Source organism: Falco naumanni, chromosome 6 (genome assembly GCF_017639655.2).
Source record: "Falco naumanni isolate bFalNau1 chromosome 6, bFalNau1.pat, whole genome shotgun sequence".
Classification (NCBI taxonomy): Eukaryota; Metazoa; Chordata; class Aves; order Falconiformes; family Falconidae; genus Falco; species Falco naumanni.
Genome location: NC_054059.1, coordinates 53396899 through 53408084, shown reverse-complemented (window position 1 = coordinate 53408084; position 11186 = coordinate 53396899). Strand labels below are relative to the sequence as shown.

The following is an 11186-nucleotide window of genomic DNA, read 5'->3' as shown; positions in this document are numbered from 1 at the left end:
CCAAACACATCTTTACCAGAAAAAAAGCCTCAAAAATCTGATGGATCTGAGTAGCCTTGTTCTCTGCTGATGCCAGCACGCACTTTCATATAAAGGTCACCGGGTGTAGAACAGAGCTGAACTAGTCTTTAGTTTTCCAGTTCTCCCACTGCCACTAGCACTGAATTTCCCCCTTCACAGCAGGGAAACGCTTCGCAAAGCTGTGACGAGGTGACTGCGCAGAGCGCCTCCAGCCTGCACGAACGCCGCCCCCCGGTGCAGCAGGTCCATTTCACAGGTAGGCGAGCGGAGGCCGGGCGGTGGGGCAGCGGCCGTCGGAGGCGTGGGTAATGCACAGCCGGGGTGACGTGCGCCCGTCGGCTAATGTGGGCCCGCGTGTAACCCCACGCAGCGATGCACCGGCGGGGCTCGGGGAGACAGCCCCGCTGCCCGTCCGTCCCCGGGCTGCCTGCGCCGGTGAATCCCGTTACATGGGAGTCTAGGGGACCTCAGGGACACGACGGGGCGGGGGCTTGCCGCAGGCCGCGCTGTGCCCCATGCCCGGCCTGCGGCTCGGCGGGACGGTCCGCCCCGGGAGGCGGCGGGCCCCCAGCCCTCCCGGAGCGGCGCCGCGGGCTGGGGAGCGGCCCCGCGGCCCCGCCCCCGCCCGGCCCGCCCCGTCGGCGGCTCATTGATGAGCCGCGGGCCTTTGAGGAAAGGGCGAGTGCGCCGAAACCGCTGCAAAGCCCCGATTTTTCAAGCAGCAGCGCAGCCTGGGAACTTTGCATGTTTCGCCATTTTTCACATCCTGACTCATTTCTGTATCACAAAACGTGTTCTCTGGAGCTCGTCGGACACCCACCGCCCCTCCCGCCGCGGCGGCGGCGGGGACCATCCACCCCTGGCAGCTGCAAGGGGAACTATTGCAAAAATCCCCCGCGGCGCGGCAGCCGCTGTCAGGCACCGGGCAGCCCCGGCCCTCACCCGCCCCCCCCGGAGACCCCCGCATCCCCCAGCGTCCCTTTTAGCGTATGTTTCCAGCGGGAAGGGGGTGGGGGTGGGGGAGAGGTTACTCGCCCCCCGAGGGTCGCTGCAGCCCGCACGCCAAGCAGGGACCGCAGCAGGTGCACCCGCCCAGGCCCACCCCCCGTCGACGGGAGGCACCTAGGTGGCCCGGGGGTGGTCGCCGAGACCCCTCGGGGGTGGCCGCGCCGACCCACGGCGGGACGCACCTTCCCCACCTGCCGTGCACGGGGGTGGCGGGTGGGGGGGGTGGCGGCGTCTGCCCCCCGCCCCGACGGCTTCGTCAATGAAAGCCTGATGCCGCGGGGACCGGGGGCTGCGACCGCGCCGTCGAGGGGCGGTGGCGCGGGAGGGGGAAGGGGGGGTCCCGCCGGGGCGGGGCGGGGCGGCGCGGCGCGGGAGGGCCCCGTCTGGCGCGCGGCCCCGGTCCGCCCGCCCCGCGCCCCGCCGCCGCGGCACGGGCCCGCCGCACGGCGCCAGGCGCCTGCGCACTGCAGGGGCGCCAGATTTGGCGGGAGGGGGAGTGTCCAAGGGCCCTTTGTTTGATGGCATCTCTGTTTACAGAGTTTACTCTTTAATCTCAACCTGTTTCCTCCTCCTCCTCCCGCGGCTCCTCGGCACTCCCGTGCGCGGCGGCGGAGCGCCTGGGCGCAGCCCGGCAGCAGGGCGCGGCGGCGGGCGCGGGCTCCCCCGTCCTCCTCCCCCAGCGGCCGGTGCGAGGATGGCCCGGAGACCCCGGCACAGGTAACTCGCTGTCCGCGGGCGGGGGGCGGCCGGCCCCGCTCCGACCGGCTCCGCGCCTGTCAGACGGGGCGCGGGGCGGGGGAGCAGGAAGGCAGCAGCGGGAGAAGAGCTCGCCCGGCGGACGGGGCGGGCGGGCAGCCCCCCGTCCTCCGCGCACCTGGGCTACTCCGCCCCCGAGGCGCGGCGCGGAGCGGCCCCCTCCTCGGCAGGCGCCGGGGCAGCGGGACGCGCCGCAGAGCTGCCGCTGACGGGGCGCCCGGGCCCGGCGCCGCACGCCTGCCGGACGCCACGGGGGGCCGGGCTCGCTGCCCGCAGGGGCCAGCGCGGAGCCCGGCGGGGCTGCGCGCCCGCAGCTGCAGGGCAGGACAATGTCGGGCTGGCTCGGCGGCGGCAGGTAGCGCGTCCCGTCTCATTCATTCATTCATTCCCGGCGGGGTGGGCGGCCGGCGGGGGGCTGGGCTCGCTCCCTCGTCTGTTTTTTTTATTTTATTTATTCTTGAAGTGGCGGCCCTTTTGCGCTCGGGAGCGCGGCTCTGCCCCGCGGGGGTAGTTGCGTCCAGCGGCGCTCGCCTGTTCCCGCACACGTCGCTCGGCACATGCCGGAGCGTGGCAGCGCGAGCGGGCAGCTGCGGGGGGCTGCGGGTCCGACGGGCGCTCGGCCGGAGCTGTCACCCGTGCCCGCCCGCCCGCCGCGCTCTCGGGCGAGGTCGATCGCCGCCGCGCCGCGCCAGGGGCCGGCGGCGGCGGCGCCCCGGGGGCGCCGGGCCGGGCCGGAGCGGGCCGGGGAGGCAGCGCCGCGTGGCCGTGGCCGTGCCGCCGCTGCGGGGCGGGCGCCCAGAGCGGGGTTGTTGCCTAATTAGCCGGGGACGGCGGGTCGGACACGTGGAGGCTTTTTTCTCTTTCTCTTTGCAGCTCGGCATCCTCCCCTCTTCCCCTCCCCTGCGGCTGGGCTGTGACAGAGGAGAAAGTGGCAGCCCTGCCTCTCCCTGCCCGGCTGCCGGCGGGACTGGGCGCTCGGGGGGCTCGTCTTACGGAGAGGGGCTTGCGGTGCGGGAGGAGGCAGCGGGCCGCAGGGCGAGTGCCGGGCTGTACTTTCAGTGTCAGAGCGGGGGTGTCGCTGGGGCTGGCGGTGAATCACCCGGCCCCTCTCTCCCGAAAGAGGGACCGCCGCCGCCTGCCTCGTGGGCGCCTCCCGCCGGGACGCGGCGCTCCGCCGCCCCGGGCTCGGCTGGCAGCCCCGCCACGGCGGCAAGGGCTGGCGGGGAGGCGCGGCGCGGCGCGGGGCCGCCCCGGCGGGAGCGGGAACGGGCTCTGCCCCGCGGGGCCGGTGCCCGAATTCCTTCAATCACGGTGGCAGCGGCGAGCCACTTCCTCCCCACCGCCTGCGTGTTTTTTCCCTCTCTCCTGTTTTTCCCCTTTCCCCCCGTGTCCTTGCACGAGCCGGTTGCCGGGCGCAAAGCGCAGCGCTGCTGCCGCGGGAGCGCTGGAGCGGCGCGGGGGGGCTCCCGCCCTCTGCCCCGGCCGGCCGGGCGGAGCGCCGGGGGCCGGGGGGGCGCGGGCTGCGGCCGGCGCTGCGAAATAAGAAGTTTTGGAGCAGCGCTGAGGGCCCGGCTGGCTAAAGCAGCCACCGAGCGTCCCGAAAGCCCAGGGGCCTTTTCTCCTGCTGGAGAACACAGGTAATACAGCGGGGGCTCGGCTCTGCGGTGCCAGCAAGGCCCCGGTTATTTAAATAAACCGGTTACGGTGCTGGCACCGCACATCAGTCATTCCGATCCGTTCGCCGCTAATGTGCCGTTGCGGGGTGGTGTCTCTGTGCCGTGCCTGAGACACGCCGCGGCGCAGGAAGCGTCACCGATGGATGCGTACCTGGTGTTTACTGCCTGCGAAACTCATTTTCAAAATGATACTTGGAAATGGAGCCACAAAACTTCCTTTGGCATATGGGCAGTCGCACAGCTGTCTCTCTGTGTCGCTTACTTAGAAAAAAAAGTGAATCTAAGCTGAGCGGCGGCAGGGGCAGGAGCCGCGGTGGCAGCGGCCGGAGCGTGTGACTTGCCCCCTGCGCGCTGCCGCGCTGCGCTGCGCCGCGGGCCGGGGGTCCGCGCTGCCCGGGGGGCGAGCTGGGCGGGCTGCAGGGCTTCGGCACCGTGGGGACGAGCTGAGGGCTGGGGGGGTGGTGGGGGGTGGGGAGCGAGGAGCCACTCGGCAGGGGCTCGGCGAAGGCCACACGCATCACGGCGGGTTGTGGAAAACTTGCTGCGTGTCGCGCAGCTTTCGCGGCGCATGCCGCAGGGCGGGAAGCGGGGCTGGAGGTGTGCGGTGTGATTAGCCCAGTGGGCTTGAAAAGAACGTGTGTTCAACAGCTTGCGTTTTGGAGGCGTTTGCATCCATGCCCTGTGCTGGGACTGACCGGCTCCGGGCTTCACTGCAGCTTAATTTAAAAAGGAATCTCCTGAAAACAGGCTAACGGCATAAACAATGCCTGATACTTTTCTTACAAAATAACTTTATTTTAATGGCTTAGTCATACTTCTGACATACCCCAGCATACCACACCATCGGATACATCACGGGGTTTAGCCTCGTAGCCTGACATCTCCTTTCTAGCACTTGTGGTTATCATCTCTTAGCTGAAGTGTCAGAACTGCTGCTCATACCTTTAAAATTGGAAATAAAATACTGCCCACCAGGAAGATGACTGGTGTTGCAAAACACTCTTCTGGGTTTAGTTAACTGGGTAGAGCAAGCACTGTTTGTGAAAAGAGTAATAGAGTCCTTTTTACCTGTAGATAGCCTATGGGGAAATCCCTTAGTCATTAATTAGGTGAGAAGCAGTGTATTTCAAAAACAGAATGAGGGATTTAGGAATGGAATAGAGGCAGATAAAGTCTTAAGTTAGAGACATGGAGAGCATAAAAGGGTTCGATCATTCATTTGTTGGTTGCATGGTATTAAATGTACTTGTCCTCAGCCCTTGTCCAGACCCATAAATGGCAGGCACATTTTATGTTACAGCTTATTGCATGTTAATGCTACCACTTACTGGCTTTAATTAATTAGAGGAACTTTTGTCTTCACATATAGGGTCCATAACCATATTCTCAAACGAGCTTATTGTTAGTTAACTTTTTGTATAGACTTTTATTTGGGAGCGAGAACTATCTGCTCTGTTAAACGCACAGAAACACTAATGTTTTTCAGAACGTATGGCACGAGTTAAAGATTTTGAACATGTGCTTGTGTAATGGACACAGACTCTAGTTCTCTTTATTGTCCCAAACATTGTATTTTAATTTGAAACTTTCATTGGTTGAAAGTTTGCCAAATGTGTAATTCACCACTGATCTAACATTAGGAGCAGGTCTAAACATGCACAGTAATACGAAGGTTGCCAGCCCTTTGCTTGTATCTGTGGATACCAAAAACAGAAGAACCAGTTCGGAATACTAGAACAACAGAATGCAGAACAAAATCTTGTTGTGCAAGTTTTAGAACTTTTATCTGTGTAACCTTTGTAAGGATTGTAGTGGGTTTTTTGTGCTTTGTAATTAAGTAGCTCAAGTCTTCATGTTCCACTCTGTGTCTCACTGTGTTTCCTTCTGCAGTATATATAGTAGTGATGATGATGAAGAAGATGTTGAGATGTATGATCATGATTATGATGGTCTACTTCCTAAGACTGGAAAACGTCACTTAGGAAAAACCAGGTGGACCCGCGAAGAGGTAAATCTGAGTTCATTCATCTCCAGCATGTAAACAGACTGAGAAAGCATGGATGATGATCTTCTCCCTGGTTGCTTGTCTATGAATTGATTTCAGTGACAGTGACACATGTATGAATGAGGACAACGTTTTTGACCCATTAGCTATCTTCAGTGTTCTATTTAACTTCAAGGATCATTCTCATCTTTTAAAAAAATGTATAAACACCATTTATTTATTAATTTTTTATGTCCACCCAAGTCTGCGTTACAGGTATGTGAGCCTCTGTGTAATCTCTGTTGGAGAAACAGATTCAGAGTCACCTGCAGCAGTGCTTGACTGTTACTGCTGCCTCTTTTTGTTTGAAAATGGTTGCTATGTGAGAACTGACGTGTGTTCACTGTCCCACAGCAGAAAACAACTGTGGCAGAAACTGCTGCAGTCCTTTTGTGCCATTTGAAATTTGCACTTTAATTACAGCATTATGATTCTGAGTGGAAATAAATTAAAAGCTGGAAGAAAGAAAGTCAGCGGTACCAAAACTGAGCATTCTTTGCTTTTGAAGGTCAGAATGTATTTTAATCACAATACCCTTGTGCTGACTTTCCGGGTAAATTGTGGTATCAAACTCCTTTGCCAGATGGATATCCTGTGGCCATTTAACTGGTTTGAGTTTATTGTGAAATACATTAATATGGTTCTTAAGTTATGTTTTGACTTTCTCCTCTCTAACAATGTATATTGATGTATAAACAGTTGCAGGTCACCTCTTGCAAGCATTTATTGGTTTGTTTTTTTTTTTTTATATTCATAATCTGCTCTTTCAGAAGTGGATGTGGTTGTGATGTGGCCTGGAAGGAAAGGATGGCCATGGAGCCCGATGGCCACTTTACTGTCATATGAACTGGGAGCATACTGGGAGGCCCTAATCAGGGAACCGGGGGGGGGGGGGGGGGGCGGGGGGAGGGTTGCTCCCCTCCTCTTATCTCTTGGGGCAGTTCTCACTAGTTTTGCATTATCTCAATCTTTCCCAGTACATGAGATACTGGTTTCTTTTGTCTTTAGGGTCAGTATTTCTGGCCTTATCATTAAAAATATTGGGCCAAATTTCTTGCTGTTGGGAGTATCAAAACTCCCTCACAGTGATCAGGAGCAAAAAGGAGCCATTAGTTTTATTGTACATTCATTGTACGTGGATAGGCAACAAGCAAATTACTGGAACTCCCATTACTTGCAAGACATACAGACCTTAAGGCTGTGATTTTCAGAGGTCTCCAGGCAGCTGGGTGTCTGTGTATTACTGAATTTCATTGTTATTCTGATGCTTGGCATCTAAACAGCCATGCCCTCCTGTAAATCCAGTACAAGAGTAACAGTTACATTGCTTTGAGATGTATAATGCAAGTCAAAGAACAGCACAGAAGTCAGTCATTCTCCTGCAGCACAGTAAAGAACCTACAAAAATCCACAGGAGTAGAAAAATCTTCTGATTTAGGCAATTAAAAGTATGAGAAGACTACAGACCACCTTCCCTTACACTCAGGAAGCAAAAATAAATGCATAAAAAGCCGGAAGGACACAGTTTAAAAAAAATACATTTCATTTCACCTCTCCTGTGAAGACAGGCTGACAGAGTTGGGTTGCTCAGCCTGGAGAAGAGAAGGCTCTGGGGGGACCTTATAGCAGCCTGCCAGTGCCTAAAGGGGGGCTACCGCAAAGCTAAAGGGACTTTTTACAACAGTATGTGGTGATGGGACAAGGGGGAATGGCTTTAAACTGAAAGAGGGTAGATTTAGATTAGATATTAGGAAGAAATTCTTTACTGTGATGGTGGCGAGACACTGGAACAGGTTGCTCAGAGGAGCTGTGGGTGCCCCATCCCTGGAAGTGCCCAAGGCCAGGCTGGATGGGGCTTTGAGCAACCTGGTCTAGTGGAAGGTGTCCCTGCCCATGGCAGGGGGTTGGAACTAGATGATCGTTAAGGTCCCTTCCAACCCAAACCATTCTGTGATTCTGTTGTTATTTGCATTATAAGAGATTGTGATATTAATGATGTCTGGGTTTTTTAATGATCTAGGATGAGAAACTGAAGAAGCTTGTGGAGCAGAATGGCACAGAAGACTGGAAAGTCATTGCCAATTTCCTTCCTGTAAGTTGATCTTGGTTTCTCTTTCCAGTTCTAGTGACAACTCTTTATCAGAGGTTTCCAAGTAAGAGGAAGGGGAGCGGTTGCTTTGTAGGTACATTTTTGCAGGAGATATAAAACCTCCACAGTTGGAGACCTCAGAAATTTTAGAATATTGTGGAAACCTTTACCTCTAATTTTCCTTTCACTTCTTCAAAAGGGTTGGAAAGAATCAAACCAGCAAAAATGGGGGGTGGCAGGGTGTTGCACAGTAGATGGTCAATGTGACACTGAAACAAAATGTCTCAGCACAGAGGAAAAATAGCTTTGGTGAATTGTAAGTATGGTTTAGAAGATAATTGCTTTGCAAACACTGTGTCTGTTATAGAAATACAGCATGTGAAAGCGTGACTGCTATTGTGCAGATGGTGAAGATTCAGTTTCTGTAGTTTTGGTGATGTCCTCACTGCACAAATTACAGAAATCTTCCCTAGTTCAGTGAGCAAATTGATAGTTGAGCACCCTCTTCTCAGACCTCCTGTATCACACCATGTTGTTTGGTAGCTGTAGTTGGCAGTGAAATGCAGCAGGAACAAGTGTACCTAGATAAGAGCATTATCACTCTACATTCATCTTGTCTAAAGAATCTATTTTGCATATTTTACATTTCACTAGAATCGGACAGATGTTCAGTGCCAGCACCGATGGCAGAAGGTACTAAACCCAGAACTTATTAAAGGTCCGTGGACTAAAGAGGAGGATCAAAGGGTAATCAGTTTTCTTTTCCGTCTGATTAATGCCTTACTAGCAGATTTCATGTGTTGGGGCAAAACTCCTAGAGACTTCGGTGGTCTCAACACCAAGATGGCCAGAGACAGACTGATCCTGTCAGTATCAGTGCTTATTATTTGTGTAGTGCTTTCTATGTTTTCTACGCAAATTAATTAATGTTGCTTTACAGTACTATAATGTAAAACTGCAGTCTAGAAATGCCTTAACTATTACAAGGTTTTTCCTTTTGGGTAAAAGTATAAATGGGAAGTGGGGAACCTTAATTGTGTGTTAGTTTTACCATGGCAATTGTGAGAAATGTTGCTGAAAATATTGCTCCACCACAGAAATATTTCATTGATTCATTATGCATCATTAAATACAGGCAGTTTTTATGTCCTTCTTTGAAGGTAATAGAACTCGTGCAGAAATATGGTCCAAAGCGCTGGTCTGTCATTGCTAAGCATTTGAAGGGAAGGATTGGAAAACAGTGCAGGGAGAGGTGGCACAACCATTTGAATCCAGAAGTGAAGAAAACCTCCTGGACAGAAGAGGAAGATAGAATTATTTACCAGGCACACAAGAGGCTGGGAAACAGATGGGCAGAAATTGCAAAGTTGCTGCCTGGACGGTAATGACATATACCTTTAGCTCTTAAATAGGAAAAAAAGGAAAAAACTGCAGGTCTGATCAGTCCGTTTCAGTTGCCTCAGGCTGCACTTTATAAATCAAAAATTTTTGGAATCAAAACCTGGAAAGCCAGTGACATCAATGTGCATTTTTCTCAGTGGGGAACTGTGCTGTTTGGTCAGTACATGGAACAGTACGCTATTTTTACATGCTTTTAATGTTTGCCATAGGTAAAAAACCTCAGTAACTAGAGCAAGACCGTAGCAGTTTCCTAAATGTCCTGTGCAATCTTACTTGAGCTTGCAATAACTGTCAAAATTTAAATGGATCTAACAGGGAAGGATTAGACTCTACAAGTGGAACATAATTTACATTCAGCTAAGGGTATTCCTTCAACATGAAATTCAGTCTGTTTATTCAAAAAGTTTTAGGAGAGGGCTGCTTCAAATTTTGTAATTGCTCCTGAATCATCCAGTTGATTTTGATCTGTTAAAAATACATGTATGGAACAGGGTAAACTGACTTCCTCAAACTCTGGTCCTGGAAATACTTGTCTCATTGGAAGGTTATGCCCAGCTTGCATATAATTTCAGAGATTCAGTGTCTATGTTGAGTCACTTTTACTACAGAGCAAGTAAAAGTGTAGTCAAGCAAATAATGTAAGCAAGGGAAAGGTTTCCCTTCCTATTTTTATTCCTGCTATTTGGTGAAACATCTTGAAGACCTAAATATAATGCCTAAGATCATGATAGCCTTTTAAATGGACATTCCCTAGGCTGCTTTTCAGCTTCCAGAAGAAAACAAGAAAGGAATTACCCCTTGGAAAGTTTTGTTGGTTTTTTTTTTATAGCTTCCACACATCACAGATACCGCTTTCAATGATACCATGTGGTGGTGATGTTTTTCAAATAGAGGAGCTGTTTCTAAGCATACTCTTAAAACTCACAGACTTGATAAGTTTGCTGTTTCTGACTTATGTATGTGAGAATTTGAATCTCAGTTTTTCTGCAGCTAAGAAAAATACTCACAGCTTTGTTTACTGAATTTGTGTGTATAGCATGATGCTGTCGTTGTCTGGGTGGCCAGTTGGAAATTTGTTGGAAGTTAGTCTTTTCACAGCTGTTCTCCACAGTCTGTCTTTTCTGGCAATGAGATACAATAAAACTCCACTTTAATATTAGACTAAGGAAGAGACGTTGTCAGCCCTTTAGGGTAGCCTCAAAGGGGTGTTACCCTTTGCTGTCACCTCACCTCATGGGAATGAGGTGAAGCTGAAGTTAATTTCTTAAAGTTTGAGGACCTAAGGCTTAGAGATTGCTTTAAAAATTAAGTGAACAACCCTAGCCCATTTGTCTTTTCTCCTGTCTTTCATACTGAGCTTCTTTCCTGAGAAGTTGAGAGCAGCATTTATAAAGGTGGGGGTAGGAGGAAGGTCAGAGAACAGCTTGAAGTTTAAACCAGAAATGCCAACAGCAGTTTCCTGCCTATTAATCTGTCTGAATTGGAAATGCTCATTTTTAAAACTCCTCAAACATATGTATTTCTGTTGCAGAACTGATAATGCTATCAAGAACCACTGGAATTCCACCATGCGCCGCAAGGTTGAGCAGGAGGGCTACCTGCAGGAGTCCTCCAAAGCCTGTCACTCCTCAGCAGCTGCTGGCTTTCAGAAGAGCAACCACTTGATGGCCTTTGCTCACAACCCACCTTCTGCACAGCTGCCAGTAGCCAGCCAGCCCCCACTGAGCAGTGACTACCCTTACTACCACATCTCTGAGTCACAAAATGTAAGCACCTGGAAATGCTGGGGGTTTGTGCTTTGCTTCGTTAAATAGCTGGGTGCCTTTTTGCCACACCTGATTTCAGGAAGCATGAATGGTTTTCTCCCAGTCTTGGTGGGCTTGTATGTGTTTGATGTCAGGCAACTTTAATTGTGACTTCATTCAGCGATGCAAATACGTACATTTCCGATTACTTGCTGACATTCAGGTGGTGGAGTTGAGTTCAGTGGCTTTAACTTCTTGTAAGCAGTGAACGTGTTCCCAGTACTGTTTCTTACAGTGGTGAATATTACATTTCTTGAAGATCGGTTGAATCTGGTTTATTCCGCGGTCTGTGTTAAAATCTACATTCCCTTCAGTACTATTCTGTTTGTGAGTTGCCTGTCAGAACCAAGTAAACAACTGTTGTTTTTAATCTGATTCCTTTTCTA

The 11186-nt window shown here is 52.1% G+C and overlaps 1 protein-coding gene across 8 annotated transcripts in view; it reads left to right on the top strand.

Annotated features, from left to right (window-relative positions):
* Positions 1-1514: 1514 nt before the first annotated feature.
* MYB (MYB proto-oncogene, transcription factor) overlaps positions 1515-11186 on the top strand; it is a 28884-nt gene continuing 19212 nt past the window's right edge. For 4 of the 8 annotated variants that reach the window (XM_040598006.1, XM_040598002.1, XM_040598005.1 and 1 more), the window contains exons 1-6: positions 2100-2140; positions 5352-5469; positions 7526-7597; positions 8249-8341; positions 8755-8975; positions 10527-10761. In XM_040598006.1, the coding sequence (XP_040453940.1) occupies positions 2115-2140; positions 5352-5469; positions 7526-7597; positions 8249-8341; positions 8755-8975; positions 10527-10761 (765 nt within the window). In that variant the 5' untranslated portion in view covers positions 2100-2114. Of the gene's footprint in view, positions 1747-2094; positions 2141-5351; positions 5470-7525; positions 7598-8248; positions 8342-8754; positions 8976-10526; positions 10762-11186 lie in introns of those variants that run through there. The other 4 variants (XM_040598004.1, XM_040598008.1, XM_040598007.1 and 1 more) reach the window with 4 other exon arrangements.